Here is a 26,291-nt window from a genome sequence, read left to right on the forward strand (position 1 = left end):
ATAGATGCCCCCTATCTTTGAATTTTAATATATAAATGATTCTAGCTAGTATCAATTTGAAAATTTAGTAAGGAAATGAAAAAAGAGATCTTAAGGTTAGTTTTTGTGAAAAGTCATTTTCATACTTTGAACTTTTTGGCGTCCCCTAACTGTAGTGCTATTAATTTTCAAAGTGTATCAAGTACCCCGTGAAAGGTAGCGTGGCAGAAACAATTTTTTCACCTTCTAATCACGCTTGAGATGCCAAAAGAATGTTAAAACCAAACTAAAATGTACACTTGTCAATTTTCAATTAGAGGGTCGCCAGAAAAAGATATCTTCACCTTCTAATCACGCTAGAGATGCCAGTAGAATGTTAGTAAAAACAAACTACACGTCAATTTTCAATTATATCGTCTTTTCTAATTGTACTAACTAATTATTTTCAATTGGGCCCCCATTTCTTTATATTTTTTCTTCTTCTTATTTTTCCCTTTCGTTTTGGTTCTTCTTTTAATTCTCTTTTCCATTACTGCTTCTCTTGAACCACCATGATCAGAACCCCCACCAACACCCTGCTACCAGTGCCGGATTTAAGATTTTCACTCAGAGAGTTCGAAAAATAACAACAAAAGCTAAATATAAAAAAAAAAAAAAAAAAATATATCCCTAGGAATCAAACCTAGCACACTAGAGACAATTTTAAACACTCTGAACCACCTGGGTTAACATTTTACATTTATTTAGAGTATTCAAAAGTTAATAAATGTACATAAAATACCCTTTAAATCCGCCTCCACCTGCCACCACCACTTCCTTTTTTACCATGGCCGATTATATGGTAAGGCAACTAAAACATCTTTTCTTTTTTTTTTTGTGCGGATTGTCCTTCTTTTGGGGTGGTCTTTAATTTTTATCCCTCAAATTGGTGGTCTTTAATATTTGCCCTTCGCTTAACACCCAGAGGTCCTGAGTTCGAACTCAAGCTAAGTAAAAAAAAAAAAATTGCAAGGCATAAGTTGGTGCAGGGCAGAAGTTGGGATTCGCAACGCCTAATTTTGGGTAAAAGTTTGCCTCTGCCTTAAGGCATAAGTTGGGATCCAACTTATGGCCAGCAAATCCCAACTTATGCCTGGCAATTTTTTTTTTTCAAATTTTTTTACTGAGCGGTGATTCGAATCCGAAACCAAGGGGCTTTTAGCGAAAGGAAAAAATTAAAGACCACTGATTTGAGGGCTAAAAATTAAATACCACCCCCACCGAAGGCCAATCCTGCAAATTGCCCCTAAAACATTAACTTTAGGCCTCACAATTTTGAAGGCCCAAAGACTTACTAAAATATCAAAAAATTGCGCAAATTGCCCTTCTTTTGGGGTGGTCTTTGAATGTTGCCCCTCATATTTGTGGTCTTTAAGTTTTGTCTTTCGCTTGAAAAATGACCTTATACCTAGGGTTCTGGGTTCAAACCCCCGCTCAAGCATAAATTCAAAAAAAAAAATCTCAAGGCAAGGCTTGGGTCGCGTGTATGCCGGACCCGGCATACACTTATTAAGGAATAGCCAAAGTTATGTCAGACCTGACATACTTATGCCTTATGGACAGACTTTTAGTTAAGCCTTAACTAAAAGTTTGCCCATAAGGCAGAACTTTTCCTTAAGACATAGTTTAGTTATGCCTTATGGGGCAGACTTTTAGTTAAGGCATAACTAAAAGTATGCCCCATAAGGCATAACTTTTCTTTAACTAAAAGTATGCCCCATAAGGCCCCATAGTAGTGAAACTTCGTACCGCTCTTCTCCAATTTGCATTCAATTTTTGTTTTTTTTTTTGTTTTGCATATGTCGATCTACACTATTCTGAAACTGAATATTTTTATATGATATAATATTAATAAAAATAGTATTTACAAATTTTTATAATGTTGACTCATTAAACTCATTATTGATAAAATCTTAGTTAATATCAATAATGTTGTATCTCTATAAGTTAGAAATATAGCTTTGAATAAAAGTACACATCAATGTTGGTAAATAAGTTTAAGATCTATTCCTAAAACTTAACTAGCTTTAGGCCACACATCTTGGTGAGACGCTTCTGTTCTCCAGGCCACCACTTCCATAACCATACTCCAGTCATGGAATTTAGCTCCATGTTCTATTTGAAGTTGTAATTTCTATCCAGCCCAACCCTCTAATGAATGCAAAGTTCAATTCCAAAAACCAAATAAAAAAGAACCATTTAGAAAGGGAATTGATCTTTACTTCCTATTGAAGAAAAGGACAAAGGAATTATATTTCTTTTATCCTGTCTCTTTCTTTTGTGGGAAGGAGTGGAGTTGTTGTTAAGAGGTGAGCAAGAAGATGGGAATAGACAAATTTTGGAGCTTTATTTAAAGGAGTAACTTCTTACGTTTTTGCTAACATTGGAGCACATGTACCTTATCGTGCAATTTATAACTAATTTTGGTCTCGACCGAGGGACATTGTTTCCATTTCAAATAAAAATAAGAGAACAATGAGACGACCGCAAATTTGAAATTTTGTAAGCTTTTTCCTTCATTAGTATTTGTAGTGAAACATTATTAGAGTAAAAAAATAATTTGATATACATTTCACAACGTGAGAATTTGGTGTGAATTAGGACGAATAGGCCAGAGACATAAAGCACCAAAGCTTTTGGAAAGAATCTTTATTTTTCTAATTGAGTTAATTATTCTTTTGGCGCATCAAACGTAGATGAGCCACTTTTTTTGGGCTCACTGCTCATGTAACACATAAAATTGGTTACTACAAGCGTACAAGGCCCATTAGTATCGGGCTCCTCTCCCTTTTCACTCTTCTTATTTTCCTCAAGTTCCTGCTTCGATGAGAGACACGTCTCATAAGTTTTTTTTTTTAAAAAAAATATTTTATTACATAGGGGGTAGGGGAAGGGGATTATAATGTGGGGATTCGAACCTTCAAGGTGAAAGTTCAGGTAGCCAACCAACTGAGCTACTAGATCCCTACGACACATCTCATAGGTAACAATTAAAGGTTATGATTTAATTGCCCAAAGCAAAATCTTAATCATGGTTAGAATAACAACTATTTCCTTTGTTTATTCTTTAAAAAATTTATCAATCCCACAATTCTAGCTAAAACAATATCTTATTTTATAAATATATTTAAATTTTCTCTCTTTTCCTATTTTATTGCGAACCCCCTTTTTAACAGTTTCTTTTTTGTTATTGAGAATTCTTACGTTTCTTAAATTCTCTGTAAGTGAGTTATAGCAACAACAAAGAAAATTAACATAGTGGAGGTTTTTTTTTTTAAAAAAAAAATTTAAAATTTGCAATTTTATTTTATTTTTTCTAAATTTTATTACATCATAAGTCGATTTAATTTAGTCTAACTATCCCCAGTAAGCATTAGATATTTACTTCTCTTATGTTTGATGGGATTTTAAGAAGAACTAAGAAAAAGATAAAGAACTCGTACTTGTAGAAAAAAAAAACAATCTCAAAAAAAAAAAAAAGAGAGAGAGAGAGAGAGAGAGATCGCAACAAAATAGAAAAAAGGGTTTTTGTTTTTTTTTAAATATAGTATTTATTTTGGGTAATTAATCTCAACCTTTAAAGTAGGAACTTGGAGATGTTTGTCGAATTAGACGATCGTAAGTGCTACCATGTTTTAAATGTCCTATGAAAAAAATGTAAATGTAGAAAAGTTATTACACAATTTTACAAAATGTAGATATTCATAATATGTGTAATTCAAAAAAAGGAATTAGAAATGAAGAAGGAAAAGTGAGAAAACATTAAACATATTTATGATGAGATAATGTTTTAGCTAGAATTATGAAATTGTCAAAAAAAATTAGACTAAATAAAAGAAATATTTATTATTCTAATCATAATTAAGATTTTATTTTGAACAATTAAATTCTAACCTTTAATTATTACTTATGACATATGTCTCTCATCTAATTAAAAATTTGGGGAAAATGGACAGAGTGTAAACGGAGAAGAGCTCCGTCCATCAGTCTCTTCAACTTCGAATCGGCGAGCAAGTGTAGGTTCACATGGAATGCATGATGGATTCCATCAATTGCTTTTGTTGACAATTTAGTTGTATCTTTATTAAGTTTGACTAAAATTGGTCCATCTTAAAATGACCTTTTAGCAGGCGTTTGGACATGCGATTTGAGATCATAAGATGAAATCAGCATTTGGACATGTATTTTATCTCATAGAGGCATGAGTTGGGGTTTCAAATCATGGTTTCAAAAATTTTAAATATAAAACTTGACCTAAAATTTTATATTTTATATAAAAAAAAAAGATTCATAAGTTGGTAAATATTTTTAACAATTACTTCCGCCAATCATTTACCAACCTCATTAACTTCCGCCAATCTTTATTTATGTCTGTCATGTGGGAGGATTATATTAAAGAGTAGTTATATTACTATTCATATTAAATTTTGGTTTTTATTGAACTAAAGTTTGATCAATTGGTTTTCAGAAAGGCCTTGTAGTAGCGTATTAATTTTGTTATGAACTATGACTTGCTCATTTGGTAAAATTGTATAAGAATTGAGAATGTTTTGATATTTTTCATAACTTGCGGGGTTTTTATGTCTATAACAAAAATACAACTTAAGATATCCAAATTACATGTCTAAATATGATTTCAAATCATGGTCTGAAATCATGATTTCAAACCATGTCCAAACGGCTCCTTGGAATGTGACTAACATTCATTAAGAAATATATATACATTTGTTTTATATATTTATACAGTGTTGAATTTAATTGACAAGTGATAAATGTTACGTTCTAGCTTCTTTTTTTTTTTTAAGGGAAAAGGTGCAAATATACCTCTCAATTTTGTAATTTAGAGCAGATACACCCCTCGTTAAAAAAGTAGTGCAATATACTTCTGCCGTTACGCAAATAGTGCAATATACTTCCGCTGTTACGCAAATAGTGCAAATATACACTTTTTGCTGATATTTTTTTTAAAAAAAAATCATTTAGCTTAGTTTTTAATTAAAAAATACCACGTGACTTTTAAAAAAATAAGTCTACATATTTTTTTTTAGTAGACTTACTTTTTTAAAGCCACGTGGTATTCTTTTTTCCTGGTGGGTTAGGTCTGATTCGTTTACAAAAATGGGCAGACTAATTATTTTAAGGCCAATCAGATTTTTTTTTTTTTTTTTTTTAAATGAACAAGACAACCCATTAAACAAAAATTGTCTCGGGGCTTTAAAAAAACCGGATAGACTTATTTTTTTTGAGTCATGTGACATTTTCTTAATTAAAAGTTAAGCCAAATGATTTTAAAAAATAAATTATAGCAACGAAAATAACATATTTGCACCATTTGTGTAACGACCGAATGTGTTAACAACTTTTAAGTACTACACACATCTTTCGGCCTAATCTGCACGCCATTATGCTGCAGCTTTCAGACACTATTTTATCTACAGTTTGAGAATGTTGTTGTACGCTGATCAATCACTTTTACAACACAATGGACTTAGCGTGCAGCTGTAACGAGAGCATTAAATAGATGGTAGCAGTGAAGATAGGCGAATATAGTATTAAGTATTCTATATGGATTCAAATGGACTCGTTACTTCGACTTAACTCATGTAAATATGTGATATATATATATATATATTAGTTAGATCACACTCATTCTAAAGATACTAATTCTAAATTCACCTCTCATAGTGAAGTTACATATATAAAGACTTGGAGAAACACGTGGGAAGGTTGAAAAGGGAATATTTAATTTGACAAGGTAGTTAGTGGGATAGGGATGTTTTAGCCTCATTTTCCTGGTACGTACTAAGTAATAGTAAGTGATTTTCCGTTAAGCAATCACCATCTCCTTTAACATCTTGTGACCGCAACTCAAGTTGCGAGAAGACTACTACTTTGCCGTGTCGCAAACCAAAGAATAGGTTCACGCATACTGAATATTTGTGTTCAAGTTCAACCATTTCCCTTCACATCATTTAATGCCTTTTAATTTTTGAGGTCAAGGTATGACTAATCGAGGTCTTTGATGCATATTGGTTCATCTCCTATTATCTAGGACTGGAACTTCGAGTCACTAATCTGGAAGTTGGCTTCATTAATTACGCACCCTCATTTACCTAACATGAAATGGCTTGACTTTAAATTCTGCGAGAAGAAAAGTTCAAATTTATCTCTTATAAACTTTTCACTAGATGATTTAAAACTGTCCTCAAATTTGAGGTCCATTAGGAGTCAAATACATAAACGTAGTTCAGTTTGTTTTTGATATGCTCTTTTTCCCTGGAGTCCTAACTGAGTTATTGAAAGTTACTGATCTATAAGGAATTATTTTTCAAGCTTTCCTTTGCATTATAGTTACTTTTTTTCTTTCAAAGAAACAGATGCCAAATTGCCAATAGTAAATATCACCTAATAATTAGAGATCCCATTATTAGACTCTTTTTTGCTCTACACGCACGCGCACAGACATCTTTGTTTATGCACTTGTGAAAATTTTCACTATAGCTAATTAATTTAGTGTAAACTTTTCTTTTTTACTTTTCATACCATTCTCGCATATTGTGAGAGTAAATGTTAAGGAATTTTATATGATGTGAATAGTTATAATACTGAAATGATTTAAATGTTTAAACTTCGTGAGGAAGTTTTAGTTAAAAGAGGCTCTCAATCTCGTTTAAAAAAGTTGAATAAATGTTTTTATATCTAACCTTATAAATAACGTTAGGAAGTTTAACTGAATTTTACTCTTTAAAGTAGGAAAGAATAAAACTTCAAGCAAGAGAATTGATTAAGCCACTAAGTGCTGCTAAAAGAGTGGTCAAATATGATGTTTCCCATTTGCAAATGAACAACTCTTTACGTGAATTATGAATTATAAGTTATGATGGCTGCAGAAGAAAAAAGAGCACCGAGTGATTTTTGGTGGTTTGTTTCTTTTTAATAATGGCCATTTTAGTGGGGAACCTACTCATTCTGAAACAGACACACCACTATCTTGAAATCGATTCAGAAGTGCATGAACTTCCATTTTTTGATGTATGGTTTCCAATGCTTTTCTTTTTGACTTGCTGAAATATTTAGCTCATCAATAGTTAAGATTCTTGTTACTATAGAGTAGGAAAGACAAATAGAGAAAAAATAAGACCTTGTATAATTTTATCGTGTTTTAGTAAATTGAAAAGTAAATTCGTGCTTATTCTTTGAGTAGGAGACCAGAGTGAAATACTACTATACTAGTACTATATATTTAACGTTGGAATGTCACGAGGACAGATTATCGACTGCTAAAATGTTACAATTGTTTTGCCTAAGTCTTTATTTCCTGTCAATCTTTGTGGGGTATGCCACGGCTGGATCTCTCATCATTATCATTTATAGTCATGCCTATGCATATGGGTTGGAATCCCTTACATAGCTTATCTACCAAGTATTAGTGTTGTTAATGAATTCCCCTTTTTTTTGGTTTAAATATAGGAGTACTATTTCTGGAGATATATTCTGAGCAGAGAATATTTCTTAGGGGGCAGCTTTTACATGGAAAAAAATAAAGGCACAATGTGGATTTTTCCGGGTAAGGGGATTCCCGAAATATTGTGTCAGTGTGTAATTTATGGCATCATGACTCATAATTATGGAAGTCTATCTAAGCATATCCTACATTTCCATTTAGAGCCTGTTTGGATGGGCTTTTTTGAAGCAGGTAGATGGGCTTTTTTTAAGCAGCTTATCCTACATTTCCATTTAGAGCCTGTTTGGATGGGCTTTTTGAAGATGCAGATGCTTTTTTAAACAAATTATTATGTTCGCTTAAAAAAAGCCCATCCAAATAGCCTAATTTATTTTTTTAAATTTATTTTAAGCACAAAATGACTTATAAAATTAGTTCAAACACTCAAAATTTCGAAAACAACTTATAAAAATTGTTTTCAAGAACTTATAAGCTAAGCCAAACGGGCTCTATAGTCGAATCAGAACAAAAGACTAAAACAGAAGTAAAACAAACATTTCTCATGTCTCGAACTCAAAATTATGCTCTTGTCAGAAAGAGTACACTATAATTAGCTATGACTTAAATATAGAAGACACTAATAAATTAAGAATATATTGTAGCCATAACGAGTCATGGGGTCCAGACTAGGGAAACTTTGGTTTGGATTTAAGCACGAGATAGACAATATTGTAGTAAATTACCTCTCAATTCTCATGCTAATGGACTCTTAATTTTTTTAATGAAAATTTTAATTCATATTAAGCACATAAAATGGTTTCCTTTTAATCCAAATGTGAAAAAATAAGAAATAAAGTTATCCATGGAATTAAAATACTCCAACAACCACAACAGCTAAAACTATTATGAGCATTTTGAACATTATTGCCAACGAATATGGGTGAAGTATAAAGCCCCTAGTCTTAGTATAACGTATGGTAATGTTAGGGTGAAGATAATATATGATTTGGCATTTCACAATAAGTGTTTTTATCATTCAAACTTTCAGATAAATGATATATATAATTAGTATTGCGAACTCGTAATACATACATACATATATAAATTATATGTATTTTTTATTTCTGAATGTCCTTATGAATGCCAATTGACTTAGAAATTAAAATCTAACACTAGATACCATTATACAAAAGGTGTATAAATATTTCAGAGAGAGTGGCATGGGCGGTCTGTTTTTCGTTGTGTTACATAATTAGTGAGGCCACTCTTTTTTTCCTTTTGTGGTCCTCAGTTTGTTCAAATTAATGACCACATGAGTTTATAGGATAGAAAAAGGTCTTTTGGCCACACTATTTTGGCCATAAAGGCCCAAATGGGATAAATTCATATGATTATTTAGGTCAAATTTAATAATTTATGCTTACTTAATGTCATTTATATCTTTTCTTCTCGAGATTTATCTTAATTTAAAATTGTATAATAGAGGTTATGGTGATTTTTACATAAGTGTGGCCAAATTTGGGTCAGCTAAATCTTTGGTGTGGGGACCATCCTACGTTCCTATCAATTTCTACTGATTTTCTAAATTATCCAACTCTTTTAAAATATTATTCGTGACGCTCAGGAAATTCCAATAATTGACTGTTTAACTTTGTTATTATGCTTTGAAAGTGAAAACAACTTTAGTTGTTTGTATTTTGTTTGTTTGCAAACTAAACTAGCTTCTAAACGGCGGATTAGGTTTATTTCTTACGTTTCGGTGTTCCCCAAAATCTTGCCCGTCAAGAAACTTCGATTTAAGTACAGTATTTTATTTCTAACAGCTTGTTCTAGTCACTTGCATAAGGTGTATTATGTTGGTAATTAAAAAAACCATAGTGCCAAGTTTGAGATCTTGTGGGATGTATATATTTAGCATATCTTGCCAAATAATCCTTTTATCACGTCACCTATAATAGAAATCCAACTCATTTTAACACATGAGAATTTGAAAGGTAAGCACTTGCTTGTATCGATATTTATATTAAATAAAATAATTTAACATTAACAATTAAAAGTTAAACTGTAAATACTAAATATACGTGCGTGTATGAAAAACACATTTTGAATTCAATGATTTCGTATATTTATTTGAATAATCTAAGCAATATCCCATAAAACCTACCATGTCTTTCTTGGATTGATCAATCTAGCGATTTCCAGAAGATATGAGCAGAATTAGGATTTTTTAAAGGTAAAAGAAAGTATTTACCCATATTAATACGACATCATCTAGTTAATATGATAGTACCTTCTAACACGAAATAGTAAGGAAAATACCAATGTGTGTTGGACAAAAACTCACCTTTTTGATTGAATTGACGTCAATATGACAAAGGTCTTAGCTCATCCATTATCTTTAATAAATTTTCCAATGTTTTACCGGTGGCTAGGTTCATATGTTCCGGATTTTTGGATATTTTATCTTTTTTTAATATGTAACACGTAAAATTTAACTGAAATAAATTTTTAAATAGGAATATGGGATAACAAAAATCAGTAGCAGCTTCATAATCGAGATCTAATTGATATGAATTGTTACAACCTGTACACAACAGAGCAATCACAAGCAATGCTCATAGAAAATACGGAATTTCCTAAATATATTAAGAGATGTTGCATGTGTACGGCTGGCTGGCAGCCTATGATTAACAAAAAAATTGATTTAATTTATTTGTTTAATGTTCATTGCTGATATTGTCAGGTTGTGGGCAAATGAGGATGATACGTAAAGTTGAATTTGGTGTTATGTACAAGTAGTCAAAAAGATGATTTGAGGAATCCCAAAATATTTGGGGTCCATAAATGTGATTTTCTTGAAGTTCAAGTAAAATAACAGTACTTAATATTTGCGTGTTCTTCTGGCAATATGAAGGTTCCCCGTGACTTAATTGGATCATGATTTATGGGGATATGCTCTATCTCCACATGCACATTTTGTAAAAAACACTTTCCTAACTTTCTCTTATTAGTGATATTACCAATTCGGTATCCCATTATTCATATTTAGATTTCATTAATTCAAATTCACTTCGAAAATTTTTACTTTAAAAAATAAAACATTCCCACTAAACACGATTTTTTATTTACAGAGCTTTCAACCTGATGATATTCTAACATTTTCATTTACTAATGCGCGAATACAAAGACCTAGTCAGAGAATATGCTCCAGTTAACTTTTTGTTATATGTATTTCCTTCATTTTTTTTTCTTCATCTATTTATGTTTTGGAGTATAAATCCCAATTCATACGGATTACCACTTTGAAGTTATTTTATTTCGTTTGTTTGTCTGCCTATTTGCTTTTTGTTACTATGAGACGAGATCTAAATTCAGTAAAAAACAACAGACATATTCTAGAAGCTTAACGCAAATCACCAATATATATATTTTCTTTTTCATAAGCTATGACGCAGATCCAACCCAATCAAAACACAATACACATAACAAAGATTAAGTAGTCACAAAATCAGGATTTTTTATTAAAAATATAGGAGTTCTCCATACATTTCTTTTTAAAAAATAAAAATTAGAGAAAAGAACCATGCATCACTGGCAGGCCAAAAATAGTGGGGGCTAAAGGCGGACCTCTCATTTCACAACCAACTTGAACAAATTCTACTTCTTTCTTCTTAGGCCTAATCCCAATAAATGTGGTCACAGCCAGACAATGTGAAGCTAATTGCCTAACTCTATCCAAGGAGGACGCCTCCTTTTTACCCCACATGAAGCTTTCAAAAATAGAAAATGTTACAAATCAAGTAAGATGACTACCTTCTTCAACATTGTACCAAAAAACATAAGATTTGGAATTTCTACTGAACTAGTATGTTTTTAATGGTGTGATAATAAGGTAGCATTTGGTTTAAAAAATTGAAGATGATCTTTTTGCAACAAAAAGAATCAGGTTTTTTCGCAAACAAACAAAACAAATTAAGCCCAAAAGCTAAAAGTTTTTCATTTTTTTTTTTGTTGACGTAAATTGAAATAGGATTCCCAATTATTAAAGATTATGATGGAAGGATAAGTATATCTTCACCTAATAGACTTGGTTCAAGCTCCGGAATTGTTGAGAGTCCCGCATCGAGGATTTAAGGAATGGTTGATTTCTTTATATAGTTTGGACAATCCTCACCTCTTAAGCTACACATTTTAGGGTTAAGTTAGGCGTAATATCCATTTTCTTAATAGGAATTTAGTTGATCTGATAGGAAGCTTTACTTATAAAGCGAGACTTAATGGTATGAATTCAGATTAATTATACATTCTAAAAAATGTATATTACATAGGCAGCGTACTTAAACTTTCAAAGAAAATTCATTAAGACATTTGAACTACACTTTGTTCCAATTGGGTATTTTTGGTCTACATTAACCTCGGTTAGAAAACGCTTGGGGTTTTACGAATTATTAAGATGAATACGTATATTTTTGGTCTACACCAACCTCGGTTAGAAAACGCATGGGGTTTTACGACTTATTAAGGTGAATACGTATAATTAAAAGAGATGACATATTTTATGTGATTAACTTAACCACCTAATAGACTCTCGAGTGCATGTGCCAAAAAAAAAATTGAATTGAACATGTCTAATTGGAACATTTTATTATGTGTACAAGTTTTGAATTAGAACAAGTCTTAGTTTGAGCGTCTAAATGAACTTTTCTAGCAAGCCTATGTATTAAGTACCCGTTTGGCCATGAAAAATATTCACTTTTTTCTGTAACTTTTTTTCACTTTATTTGAGACTCGGTATTTGGGCATGAAAATTCCAAATACAACTTTATTTTTTTGAAAAATACCTAAAACACTATATTCATTTTTTTCACTTTCAGTATATTCAAATGATCAAATATTCTTTGCAAAAACTACAACTAACACAACTCTATTTTCAGCTCCAACTTTAAAATTTCAAATAAAATAAAAATATTTGATTTTCATGGCCACACGCCTAGCAGGTGTTGTAGAAATTATAGTAAAAAGCGTAGGATTCCAAAATTCCACAAGAGGAGAGTGGTGGCAATTAGAGCATAGTTAATTGGGCAGTAAATTGTGACGCGTGGCTTTAGACATAAAGTACCTTAGAGCAGCTCCCCCTACCTTTCAAGTCCCCATCCATCCATCCATTACAACCCCCTTTTGGAGCTTTGCCACACCCATTCATATGATAAACATACATCCATTGTTGTACATACATCTCAATCTTCTCTACCTATTTCCCGCACATGTTTCTTTCTTCTTCACCATAGTTCTTGATTCTTGAATTTATAAACTATGTTTTCCCACTAACCTCCTATTCCAAGAATCACCATGGGTGCTTGTACCTCAAAACCTCCAAAACCCAACCCTTATTCCCCACAAGATATCCTTCCACCACCTGAAACTCCAAACATCAATGACCCCCAAAAAGACAACAACAATGAAGCCAAAAAAACACCTTTTTTCCCTTTTTACTCTCCAAGTCCTGCTCGTTTTTTCCTATCCAAGAAATCACCTGCCCGACAATCTTCAGCTTCTTCTAAGAGTGCTAATTCTACTCCAGCAAGGTTATTTAAACGCCCTTTTCCACCTCCTTCTCCTGCAAAACACATTAAAGCTTTGCTTTTGAGAAGGCATGGTAGTGTTAAGCCTAATGCTGCAACTATTCCTGAAGGAGAGGAAACTGAAGGTGCTAATTTGGATAAGAGTTTTGGGTTTTCTAAACAGTTTACGACTAAGTATGAAATTGGTGAGGAAGTTGGTAGAGGGCATTTTGGGTATACTTGTTCTGCTATTGTCAAGAAGGGTGAATTAAAGGGTCAACAAGTTGCTGTTAAGGTCATTCCAAAAGCCAAGGTACAGCCTTTCTTTCTTGTTCCTTCTAATTATAATGCAACTTAAGTGTTATATGCATATTGAATTACTTACATGTATGATCCTTGAAGTGCATGGTTGAGAAAGTAGTTATTTTTAGGAGTCTATTTGATTTGATTTGATTAAAATTCTGTTGAGTTATAGTTTTGTTCTATCTTTTTCTGCCATTAGATCATCCTCTTACTCTGTTTACTTTCCCCACCGCCAACAAGTATTTTAGTATTTAATTTATTCTCCCCTTTATTTGTGAATTTGGGGCTTTTTCACTTATAATTTTGGTGATTCAAATGAAAGTTCCATATTCTCAAGCTGCTTTTACTTTTTTTTTTAAAAAAAATTATTCAGACTCCTCTTTTTTGGGGCATAAGCTCTCCTTTTCTAGGAAATTGCTATTAAGTGCTGTAATGTTCTTGTTTTGTAGTAGTTGCTTTTTATTAGAAATTCCAACTGGAATTTATTGGGGTCCATGAAATATTTGAAAAAAAGGTATAGTGGCTTTCACTATTTAATATATGGTTGGTGGTTTTTGAGCATTATAGAATTGCAATGTCTTGTCCATTTGCTTTTGATGAAAACATTAATCAATTAGCAAACTTACTTAGTATTGTATCCTGGTCTGACTCTTTGTTCACAAAATCACCTATGCAAGTTAAGTTATTCATATCTTTCTCAGAACTTCAAGGGCTGACTTTCCATATGTGGACTGATGTAAGTCACTGCTTTAAAAACTGGGAAAAGTTTTAACTTATCAAAAGAAAAAGGAAAGAGGAAGTTTGCATATGATTATCTTTTTGCTCCAAGAGCTCGTATTTAAAAGGTGCCAGTATCATCACTTGGAAAAGGAAATAATATACAAACTGATCATATATAATTTTTGAAGGGAAAAATAAATATGTCTTAGACCAAATGAGAGACTCAATCACACTATTATGCTTCATTCTGTTTTTATCAATAATTATCAGGAAGGTGGATATTTGTGTTGGAGGAGCTTCTGCTTTATACCAGTAAATTGAAAGACTATAAATTCATGAAATAACTATTTGGTTGCTTAAAAGATTCTGTAGTAGACTACTTAAGAACAAAGAAAAAGAAAAGGTTTCAGTAGTAGATAGGTTTACTGAAATTTTGCAACTTGACCTCATAAGAGAGATCATGTCATATTTTGTAGCTTTCTGATGGAGTTAGATTATTGCTAACGGTGACTTATGACCCATTAGATTTGTCTAAAGTAAAATGGATTCACTTTTGGAGGTTTAAGTTTGTCAGATGCAATTATAACATTTTTTTTGGTGAGATGCAATTATTCACTTCATATCTTACCCTCTTAAGTCTTAACAGCAGACTCATACTCCAATTTTGATGTCTTTCAGATGACAACAGCTATTTCCATTGAGGATGTCAGAAGGGAAGTTAAAATTTTGCGCGCCTTAACAGGTCATAACAATCTCATAAAATTCTATGATGCATTTGAAGATCGGGATAATGTCTACGTGGTGATGGAGTAAGAATCTTACCCACATATTAGTGAGATCTAATCTATTTCTTGTAAGGTTTTTCCTGTCTGTCTTAGTGATGCTTCTGGCCAGGGAATAATTCATGTAAGCACAACATGAAAGCAAGTTTGGGTATTAAGCCACAACTTAGTTACTCAGAGAAAGTGCATAACTCTAAACCTTTATAGCATCAGGCTTTAGAAGAATTTCTTTTGAATCCCTAGCATAGTCTTTTAAGAATATGAAAGCTAAGGGAATTCTTGAAATATTGCTGTTCAGGTTATGCCAAGGAGGAGAGCTCCTTGATAGAATACTTGCACGGTATGTCTTTGTTTAATTTAGGGAATTTTACTTCTAATTCATGGATTTGTTTCTTCAAAATCTTTTCTAGGGGATAATATTTTATTTCCTTGTCATTTCTTTTGGTAGGGGTGGGAAGTACTCAGAAGAGGATGCGAAGGACGTCATGGTACAAATATTAAATGTTGTTGCATTCTGTCATCTCCAGGGTGTTGTGCACCGTGATCTTAAACCTGAGGTAAACACATTCCTCAAACCGGCCTTGCAAATTGGAGCATTAGTTACTTTTTTATGTGCCCAAAAAATAAGGGCAATGATGACTTTACTGTGACAACTAGTGAAGATAATTGGTTCTTCAGCAATTAGGCTCCCCCATGTAATGCAGGACTAAGAATCCCAGGCCTAAGATTTTCAAAAAGTATATCTTGCAGGGGAAAAAGAACGAGGTGTGGATTAAGGAAAAACATTGCTTATAATTAATATAAGCAACTCGGCCTCGAGAACTCGTTTAGATAATAAATTATCCAACCGATAAGGACTCAATTGAGCAATACCTTCAGCGACACTGCCTGTTAAATCGTATTATAAGGCAACTGGATCTTGACCTGTCCCCTGCACTATCTTTAAAACATGCAAAAAAAATTATAGTGGATCCCTATATAGAGAAAATTTAATGTATATATAAGAGATAGCATTGTTGTATACAACTTTATACTGGGAAATCCATTTCACTAAAGCAGCGCTAGTAAGGGGCATTGTTCCTAATTTCACTATATTCTTTCTACACGAATATACTAATAGATTTGTGCATGGTTCTTCTTGATTTTTCTTCGTTTTGTTTCTTTCTGAATTCGCTACAAAGTGTTTGGTGATTCGTGAAGGTTATTTTATATATGTGTTTGAAACTAAAAAGAAAGCTAATTCAACTTAGAATATCTCAATATGTTAGCATATCAATGCATAATATGGATAAAAAGAAAAGAAAACAGAGATATTAGAAAATAATATGTGCCAGCCCTTGGAATCTCGAGGACTGAAATTTCTTTGCTAATTAACGCTTTCCCTTTATTACACGTTTCAATTAAATGAAGATTGTTCCCTTTGGCGACGTTACATCTACAGATACTTTCTGCCCTCGCCCTTTTCCTTTCAAGATTCCGGCTTCTTCTGCTGAGCGGAACAGTTAGCTCTAAGTGTTATTAGATTTTTCTCAAATGTTTGATGCATTAGTTTTATCTTACATTGCCAAGAATTTCTAGTTAGATGCATTTTGCGTTGGGAAGTTTCATGGCTTGAGTGGTACCTAGGGAAAAAAAACCTATGCTGGTCATTTGTATAATTCTGTCCAGCCTTCCTCTCCTCCTATCTTTCCTTTCATGCTTGCCTAAATAGTGTCTGATTTTTTTTAATGCATCATATCTCCTTTTTTTGTTGCTAAAGTATCTCATTTTTTCCATGTCCTCGTTCAGAATTTTCTGTTTTCGTCGAAGGATGAGTCTTCCCAGTTAAAAGCCATAGATTTTGGCTTATCAGATTTTGTGAGACCAGGTTAGTTTCCATCATGCAGATTTGTATGAAGTCTAATGTTTGTCTTCTCCATTAAACATTTAATATAAATATGATGTATTCAGATGAAAAGCTTAATGACATTGTTGGAAGTGCATATTACGTGGCACCGGAAGTTTTGCACAGATCATATGGTATAGAGGCTGATGTCTGGAGTATAGGTGTGATAGCATATATTCTTCTGTGCGGTAGTCGTCCTTTTTGGGCTCGCACAGAGTCTGGAATCTTCAGGGCTGTTTTAAAGGCTGATCCAACTTATGATGAAGCACCTTGGCCTACGCTAACTTCGGAGGCTAAAGATTTTGTCAAGCGACTATTGAATAAAGATCCTAGGAAAAGAATGAGTGCCGCTCAAGCTTTATGTGAGTCTGTACTCCAGTGAAATTTTTTGGCATTTTCTTTCTTCATATTGCCTCTTCTCATGACCCTCTTGTACAGGTCATCCTTGGATGCGGAATCACAGTGGTGCAAAACTACCACTTGATATTCTTATATTTCGACTCATGAAAGCATATATGCGATCATCCTCTTTGCGTAAGGCTGCTTTAAGGGTGTGTATATTATTTAAGCTGGAACTATTGATTGAACCTGATATATCTGTCTCTGCCTTGATTGCCGAACTATTTATGGTTTCCTTTATCTTTTGGTTTTTGGTTCAAAATAGTTTATAAGTTTTTTATATTACTTCTTTTGATAAGTAATAAGGTATCGTACAAAACATATTAGTACCCTATCATGTCTAACTAGGAATCAGTATCCTGTACAAAGACTTAACATAAGGCTAAGTATTTCTGTTGTTCCTTTATGCCAGACAGTCCACCAGGTAATCTGGGTTATAGTATTCCAAAATTTGAGGGATTTCTTTTGGGGACAATCTCGTTCCAGCAAGTAAGGAACTCTTGAGTTGAGAGTGGCATAATCCAACTCATGCCAAGAATTGCAAAAAATAAACCCCACAACTGAGAAGTGACCTTGCAGTGAAGAAAAAGGTGATTTTCATCTTCAGGATGGTCTTCACTGAGAGGACACCTACTTGAGTTGAAAATCTCTTCTCTGAAGGTTGTTTTGAGTGAGGCAGACCTCCTTAGCCGCTAACCAAGAGAAGCAGGAGACTTTCAGGGGAGTGTTATTAAACCAGATTTGATTCCAAGGTGAAGGAGCAAAGTTAGTCATTAAAAGACAGCAATTTTTGTAGCAAGATTTCACCCAAAAAGACCCTAATGGCTTTTCAGTGATGCAATTACAAGTTCATATTTTTTAGCTCTTGCTGATCACACCGGGTCGCATGACTCTTCATCTGTGAAATCTTAGTTAAGATTGCTATTGTTATTGACAAGTTTGCTCTGTAGCTAATGTATCTATGAAATTTTACTTGTGGCCCATTGGAGAAGAATCCATGTTGATTAAATTGATGAAATTTGAAATTTCTTGTTGCGTCTGTTTAGAATTAGTTTGGGGTGTTGTCTTGCTATGGCAATGCTGCTTGATGCTGTACTTTTTTAAAGTTCTGCTGATTTATATAAGTTTGAAATGATGATTCGCCTTCTTTTACCGGCTCTGATGCTTATGTCTTGTGTAGCATTTGGCTTGGTGAATTGCACCTAATACTTTTCCTTTCACAGGCGTTGTCGAAAACTTTGACAGCAGATGAACTGTTCTATCTAAAGGAGCAATTTGCGTTGCTGGAGCCAGACAAATTTGGCAGCATAAAGCTAGAAAATATAAAAACAGTTAGTATCTAGACTCTCTCACCTTCAGCTATTCTGCTCTGTTTGCTCAAGCCTGAAGGTCTTATCTCCTTACTCTTTTTGTTCTGTATAGGCGCTAATGAAATATGGAACAGATGCTATGAAGGAGTCACGGATTCCAGATTTTCTTGCCTCGGTACTGACACAACCACCATTTGTGTGTTTCCCTGCTTCTTTTGTGCTTCTGTGTTATGAATAGTGGTTTTTGATGTTTTCTTTAACAGCTAAATGCACTTCAATATAGAAAGATGGATTTTGAAGAATTCTGTGCAGCTGCCTTAAGTGTTCATCAGTTGGAAGCTCTTGAGCGCTGGGAGCAACATGCTAGGTGTGCGTATGAAATTTTTGACAAGGATGGCAATAGGGCTATTGTTATAGAAGAACTTGCTTCCGTAAGTTTCTTTTGTTTTGTATCTCTTGTCACTTGGACTTTTTGAGAATACAGAGTACTTACTGTATGTTTCATTAATTTACTGCCTGACATTGTGATCAAATCTCGCTTTCAGGAACTTGGACTGGGTCCTTCAATACCAGTTCATGCAGTCCTTCACGACTGGATAAGGCATACAGATGGAAAGCTAAGTTTTCTTGGTTTTGTGAAATTGTTGCATGGTCCTTCCACCCGAGGACTTGCAAAGGTGCAGTAACCTCTGAAATGCTTTCAAGAGTGCCCAATATACCAAGAGTCTAGACATTGTGGTTGAGATAATCTTCAAGCATTTCAACATTACAGATATCACCCACCTTGCACTGAAACGTCAAAAATCCTCGGCCTGCTCTGAATTCAATTTGTGGAGTATGTTTGATTCACGGGTTTCACTTTAAGAGCACGTATTGATAGCTTTTACTTCCACACCATACAGTGTAAAGATTTCTGGCGGTGTGCAGGTAAATACATGGCTGATTGGATTTGGAGTTGTTTGTTACGAAGGGAATGGTCCTAGTTGCAACTCCTGTCAACAGGGATTAACAAGATGTAGTTACTAGTTTGCCACTTAAATTGGGATTGTAGTCAGTATAGAATTATAGGGCCTTAGTTTATTGGATGATTTAGTTGACTGATTTCTATTTATTTTCCAATTTGAGTCCAGGCTAAAGTTGCCTAGCAGTGGAATTGTATCTTCTTTCCTAGCAGATAAAGGTGCTTCTTTTTCTGGTGCCTAATTATCTCAACTCCATAACTTAAGGCAGTTAAATCATCTCCATCATCTGAACTGAAAATTGCAGCAGACCTCTCCATTTTTTTGGAGGTTAAAAAGGTTTTTATTTGAAAACTAATGTACTTCAATGAGCGCCAGTTCATGCTAAGATTGCGAGTACTAAAAGGTTTAAAGAGGTTGAAGAAAAAGTTTAAATCAAATAACTAAAATAGTGCTGCCTAAAGTAATAAACCCCCTGCCTACGACAGCAGGGGATTTGCCTTCTGGGTTGAGCTCGTCGCACGGGGCTTGCCTAGTGCGGGTTACCTCTTCTGTGTGGTTTGCGAGCTATTGCACAGGAGCTGAATTTATCCTGTGCGCACCGGAAGGGTAGCGGCTGCGGGTTCCCATGTCATAAAAAAAAAAGTATTACATCCCGCAATCAATACGAAGTTAATGGACATGGATATGAGCAGCACGAGTATATGACATGATATTTCACCACCTTTGCTTTGAGTAGTAACTGTTTGGCCAAGTTTCTATAATCAATTTATTTTTAAAAGTGCTTGTTTCACTCAAAAAAAATACTTTTATCAATTAATTTAAAAAGCATTTTGACCAGTAATTAGTATTTGGCTAAATTTTTAAACGGAAAGGGCTCAAATATGCCATCGAACTATCGGAAATGGCTCATTTATGCCAGTCGTCAATAGTTTGGCTCATTTATGTCATCGAACTATAGGAAATGGCTCATTTATACCATCGACCTATAGGAAATGGCTCATTTATGCCACTTATTAATAGTTTGACTCATTTATGCCATCGTCTGTTATCAAAATGACTCATCCATGCCATATTTCATTAAAGCTGGTTTTACAATACCATATATGACATGTGGCTTCCAACTAGATTATGGTTGTGGGTAGGCAGGGTGTATGAGTCGGATTTTTTCTTAATTTGATATTTAAAATTGGGCTGGTTTAATTTAACGACGAAAACCTCTAATTGGAGGCCACGTGTCATATTTTGTATTATAAAACCGCCGTTAATGAAAAATGGCTTGGATGAGTCATTTTGGTAACGAGTAATGGCATAAATGAGTCAAACTATTGATGGGTGACATAAATGAGCCATTTCCTATAGTTCGATGGCATAAATGAGCCAAACTATTGACGAGTGGCATAAATGAGCCATTTCCGATAGTTCGATGGCATATTTGAGCCTTTTCCGATTTTTAAAAAGTGATTCTATGCGGCTGCCGAATATTGAAGCAGACTAATTTGTTCACACAGAATAACATGTGACGAAACATAGGATAACCTAGGAGTATTGGATCGCTTTATCCCTTGGCCTATTTCTTTTGGTTTTTATGCGGTGGTTGATATTCGTTTTGGAGTCCGACTAATTTGAATTCAATTTTAGAGGTAAGGCAGTCTCTATCAAAGGTGACTCCATACCCGAGGCTCAAACCCGAGACCTTTGATTAAAGATGAAGGAGTTCTTAACACTACACCGCAAGATGGTTTATCCCTTAGCCTGTTACTCGAAGATAACATGTCCTTAGTTTTGCAAGTGAACTAACTCTACTTTAACAAAACATATTACGGTGATAACTAAGAATACTGTGATGGAACTCTGAAAATAATTGCCACTACTTAAAAAACAAAAATTACTATATAAGGTAGCTTATGCAACTTTAATTAGAGGTCTAAGTTCTAACCCTAAAAATGAAAAAATCTTGTTAGGAGCGGTTTCCCATACATTGGCCTAACCAGGTGCGAATTTGCGGGCGTGTGGATACCGAATATTGAATAAGAGATGAGAAAACAAAAAATGAACAAGCCCCCGGGTACGTTTCATTAGTTCAAATTACAGACTCTAATGCCAGTTACGAGTTCTGTATAAGCTACTAAGTACGTATATTAGAGTAAGTTATTTTCTTGTGCTTGTAACTAGTAAGGAGTACATGTTATCACAGTAGCCGTTGCTCCTATCATTTTCCGACATGCTACTTGTTAAACCTTACCGGAGAGCCCTCCATAGCAAAACCCTAGACTCACCATGTTCTTCCTCCGACACCCTTTTTGTCAACAGGGCAGTTTCCATTCTCAAAGGCCACGACCCAATTCCTTTAAACTCATTATCTTCCCAATTTACCCCTCAATATGCTTCTTCCTTACTTTTCCAATGCCAATTTGATAAACCCCTTGTTCTAAGATTCATCAACTGGGCACGCAACCGCCATTTCTTCAACAACCTTCAATGCAAATGCATTTCCATTCATATCCTCACTCGTTTCAAGCTCTACAAAACTGCTCAGTCCCTTGCTGAAGACATCGCTTTGAAATTCGGCGACAACAAGGGTGAAACCGTCTTTTCCACTCTCAGGGATACTTACCATTCTTGCAAGTCAAGTTCTGCTGTGTTTGATTTGATGGTAAAATCTTATTCTCATTTGAAAATGATTGATAGAGCTATGAATGTGTTTGAATTAGCTAAGTCTAATGGGTTTATGCTTACTGTTTTATCGTATAATTCGATTCTTGATGCGTTGATCAGGGTTTCGTGTAATGGGGGTTCTTTTGAATTAGCTCAAAAGTTTTATGATGACATGGTTAAATCGGGGGTTTCACCCAATGTGTATACTTATAATATTATGATCCGAGGGCTATGCGGAAAAGGGGATTTGGAAAAGGGTTTGGTTGTTTTTGATGAAATGGAAAAAAGTGGCTGCTTGAGAAATGTTGTAACTTATAACACGATAATAGGCGGTTATTGTAAGATAGGTAAGGTTGATGAGGCAGTCGAATTGTTGAAACTGATGCAAGTTAGGAACTTGGAACCGAGTGTGGTCACGTATAATGCTATTATTAATGGGTTGTGTCGAGAAGGAAGGATGAAAGAGACGAGTGAGATTTTGGAAGAGATGAGGGGAAAGGGATTAATGCCTGATGAGGTGACATATAACACACTGGTAAATGGCTATTGTAGAGAGGGTAATTTTCACCAAGCACTTGTTTTGCATTCGGAAATGTTAAGGAATGGGTTGTCTCCAGATGTTGTGACCTATACTTCTTTGATTAATAGCATGTGCAAGACCGGGAATTTGCAGCGCGCAATGGAATTCTTCGATCAATTGCGTGCTCGAGGATTATATCCCAACGATAGAACTTACACAACTTTGATTGTTGGCTTTTCTCAGCAGGGTTTTATGAATGAGGCTTATAAAGTTTTGAATGAAATGATTTCAAATGGCTTTTCCCCTTCAATTGTGACTTACAATGCTTTAATTAATGGGCATTGTGCAGCGGGCAGGATGGAAGATGCTCTAAGTGTGACTCAAGAGATGGAACATAGAAGGGTTGTCCCAGATGTTGTAACTTATAGTACAATAATATCTGGATTTTGTAGAAACGGTGAGTTGGAAAGAGCATTCGGTGTTAAGAAGCAGATGGTTGAAAAAGGAGTTTTACCTGATGTTATTACTTATTCATCGCTAATTCAAGGTCTTTGTGAGCAGCAAAACCGGACTGAAGCTTGTGAACTTTTCCAAGAGATGTTGACAGTAGGTCTGCAACCTGATAAGTTTACATATACTGCACTTATTGGTGCATACTGTGCAAATGGTGATATTAAAGGTGCACTTCACCTGCATAACGAAATGATCCGTAAGGGTTTCTTTCCTGATGTCGTCACTTACAGTGTCCTAATCAATGGGCTTAATAAACAATCTCGAACTAAGGAAGCAAAGCGGCTTCTGTTCAAGTTGTTGTATGAGCAATCAGTGCCGAATAGTGTCACTTATGACATGCTGATAGAAAGTTGCAGAGATCTTGAATTTAAGAGTGCGGTAGATCTTATTAAAGGATTCTGCATGAAAGGTTTGTTGAATGAAGCTGACCGAGTTTTTGAGTTGATGCTGCAAAAACACAAGAAGCCAAGTGAAGCAGCTTATAACCTACTTATACACGGTCATTCCAGGGGTGGGAATTTGCATAGAGCCTTGAATCTTTACAGAGAAATGGTGAATCTTGGCTTTGTTCCTCATACAGTAAGCATTATTGGGCTGATGAAAGAACTTTTCAATGAAGGGATGAGTGAAGAGTTAAATCAAGTAATTCAAAGCACGTTGGAAACCTGTAAACTTGCTGATGGTGAGCTAGCTAAAGTTATTGTTGAGGTGAACTACAAGGAAGGGAACATGGATGCAGTATTCAGCGCACTTACTGATATGGCCAAGGATGGCCTTCTTCCAAATAGTGGGAAAACCGCTTTTTGTCGCATGCCACAATAAAGTAATTATCATCTACAAATAATCACGCAACTTTTGCCATGCATGAGGTAGAGTGCATCAAGCAGCAGGAAACGTGGTCGCAAGTTGCAACAAATTGATTCCCCCTCCTTTGGGTTTATCATGCCATTGTGAACGTGGGACAATGAGTTGCTGGAGAGCCGTTACTTTACTCAGATAAACAACATTCTTTCGAGACGGTTTAATTCCCACTTTGCTTGTAAATTGAAAACTTCTCACATGCTAGAAGGTCAGATATTAAACTCTTTTATTTTTGGACTTAGCACATACCTCAATTTTTGTTTATTTTTCCTGCACATTAACTTCGGCATAAACAGACTTTTTATACTTTCTTGAGGAATTTTAAATATATTTAGTTTTAGGTTCTCATGCTTGGGAATTTCAATGTACAACTGCAAAGTTTTTGGGTTTTTTCTCTTCCCAGCATCTGTGTCACATATTCCATCTAAGGCATTGCCTATTCTGCTTGCTGATTAACTGGCCTTGTCAACTGATGCACCCATGTTCCTATTGTTCATCTCTATTACATCTGCTATATTTTAGTGGTAGGTCAGTTCCATATTCCAGCAACGCATTGACAAAAGGCTGAACTGACGTTTTGAATTCCTCTCAGTTATAAGTAGGGTGCTTATTTGAACAGGTGAAACAAGACGCAGAGAAGGACGTGAGTTTCATTTGAGGAAGTGTGCAAACTCCAGGTATGATATCTTTCGATGATACGTTTGGTTCTCATAGTACAACTACATTAGACAATGACATGATTGTAGATGAAAGAGCAATATAATTATTCCTAAACAAACCATGCTGTTATTGTTTAACTCTTGTTGCCAGTAATTATTTAATACATCTTTATGGGATGGATGGATACTTTAATCGAATTGTCACATGTTAAAGGCCCAGAACACTAGCCAAGATGGCCATACTTGAAGTCCTGGTCATAATGTAAAATGGTATTAACATCCTTTGAATTTCTCAGGGTCATTGGTCGTGAAGTTTCTTATAGAAGCTGGTGCATGTTGCTTCTAGAGTGGGATGTACCTAATGTTGGTGCTCAGTGTCAAGCTTGTGAAGCTGAGCATCCTTTGTTGCATTTTCACAATGGATCCGTGGCAAGCCTGTCAGACCTGATTGCTTCATAGAGTGCAAAATAGGTATCCAGTATCTGAAGTTCTCCATTGAATCTGAGAGCTTATTGCCTGAAATAAGAACCAACACTTGAATATAAAAATAAATGATCTTTCCTTGTTTATACAACTGAACGTTGATTATTTGGTCAAACATTGGCGGCTTCTTCTGTTCTTCATTGCAACATCAGCAAATTCATTCTCAAAGGAAGCTCTGAAGCTACTTGGATGGGCATAGTCTTCAAGATCATGTTCACGGCCACTTAAGCAAAGCTCAAGAGACCTGTTCTTTGGAAAGTCTAGTTGCGGTTTATTATTTGCTTTAACGCAGTTCTGTCCATTGGGACATTGTATTTGATTCACATCTGTTTTATTGCTAGTCTTCTACTTCCAGGGAAACACAACGGATGAAATTGGCTGTCCAGCTCTGTCCTATAGAACCGATAATTTGCCTGCTTGTAACAAGCCCTTTGTTAAACCTCCTCTCCCCCCTCCTCCCAAAAACCTTGTCCCAAGGAAAAATAAAAGCTGAATAAATATCTCTTATGTTATGGATGAAATGGTGCAAAGGGTTTTATGATCCATTAAAATTATTTTTTAGTTATATAGTGCTTTCCATAGGAGATGGTAAATATGAGATCTTTGCAGGATGATTCTATTCTACTCAAATTGTAATTGCTTATCGGAGATAATGGAAAATTTGCTGCGACATGCAATGAAAGAGACAATGGTTATGGCTTCACGTTAAATACCTTTACTGCATTAATAGCTCTAATTTGTCTTTACAATTGACTATAATCTAGGTTGATTTTTTGATTTTTGATTTTTGATAGTAAGCAAGTCTAGCAAGATTTTATCGGATGTCCGAAACTAGCAAGTTTAGCAAGATGTCTGAATGAGATGTCCTGTAATGGCGTAATGTTCCGATTTTTACCTCCCACAGAACAAATCCCCCATTTCTTTATATTGCATTGGACTTTGATCTTGTTCAAGTATTTGGCAAATTAGTTCTTGGAAAAAAAAATCAAAAAAATGATGGGAAAAAATTGTATGTTTGAATAAGCTTAGTTTAATCAAAAACAACCTTAGGCTGTTCCTTTTTTTAATCTCGAAAAACATTTTGGTTTGATTTTGGAAAAACTAAAATCTCTTTCTTAATCCAGATGCCATTTGTCTGGGTTTTCGAACCAAACGAGTTTGTCTTTAGTATATATAACACTCGTATATGTTCCTTAAGAAAAAGGAACAAGTATTC

At 34.6% G+C, this 26,291-nt stretch overlaps 2 protein-coding genes across 3 annotated transcripts; both read left to right on the forward strand.

Annotated features, from left to right (window-relative positions):
• Nucleotides 1–12,636: 12,636 nt before the first annotated feature.
• Nucleotides 12,637–19,625, forward strand: LOC132064912 (CDPK-related kinase 5-like). The gene is made up of 11 exons (XM_059458085.1): nt 12,637–13,336; nt 14,725–14,855; nt 15,127–15,168; nt 15,277–15,385; nt 16,617–16,695; nt 16,779–17,075; nt 17,152–17,264; nt 18,336–18,443; nt 18,535–18,597; nt 18,686–18,853; nt 18,968–19,625. Exons 1-11 carry the CDS (start codon nt 12,812–12,814, stop codon nt 19,106–19,108), a joined length of 1,776 nt encoding a protein of 591 aa, XP_059314068.1. The 5' UTR covers nt 12,637–12,811; the 3' UTR covers nt 19,109–19,625.
• Nucleotides 19,626–21,597: 1,972 nt separating this feature from the next.
• Nucleotides 21,598–24,991, forward strand: LOC132064913 (pentatricopeptide repeat-containing protein At5g39710). 2 transcript variants are annotated; one of them, XM_059458086.1, is made up of 3 exons: nt 21,598–24,141; nt 24,462–24,610; nt 24,889–24,991. In XM_059458086.1, the coding sequence occupies exon 1, from the start codon at nt 21,606–21,608 to the stop codon at nt 23,892–23,894; it is 2,289 nt and encodes a 762-aa protein (XP_059314069.1). In that variant the 5' UTR covers nt 21,598–21,605; the 3' UTR covers nt 23,895–24,141; nt 24,462–24,610; nt 24,889–24,991. The 2 variants fall into 2 exon arrangements, with proteins under 2 accessions (XP_059314069.1, XP_059314070.1); XM_059458087.1 differs by having other exon boundaries at nt 24,467–24,610.
• The last annotated feature ends 1,300 nt before the right edge of the window (nt 24,992–26,291 follow it).

The sequence above is a fragment of the Lycium ferocissimum genome, chromosome 7 (genome assembly GCF_029784015.1).
Source record: "Lycium ferocissimum isolate CSIRO_LF1 chromosome 7, AGI_CSIRO_Lferr_CH_V1, whole genome shotgun sequence".
Classification (NCBI taxonomy): domain Eukaryota; kingdom Viridiplantae; phylum Streptophyta; class Magnoliopsida; order Solanales; family Solanaceae; genus Lycium; species Lycium ferocissimum.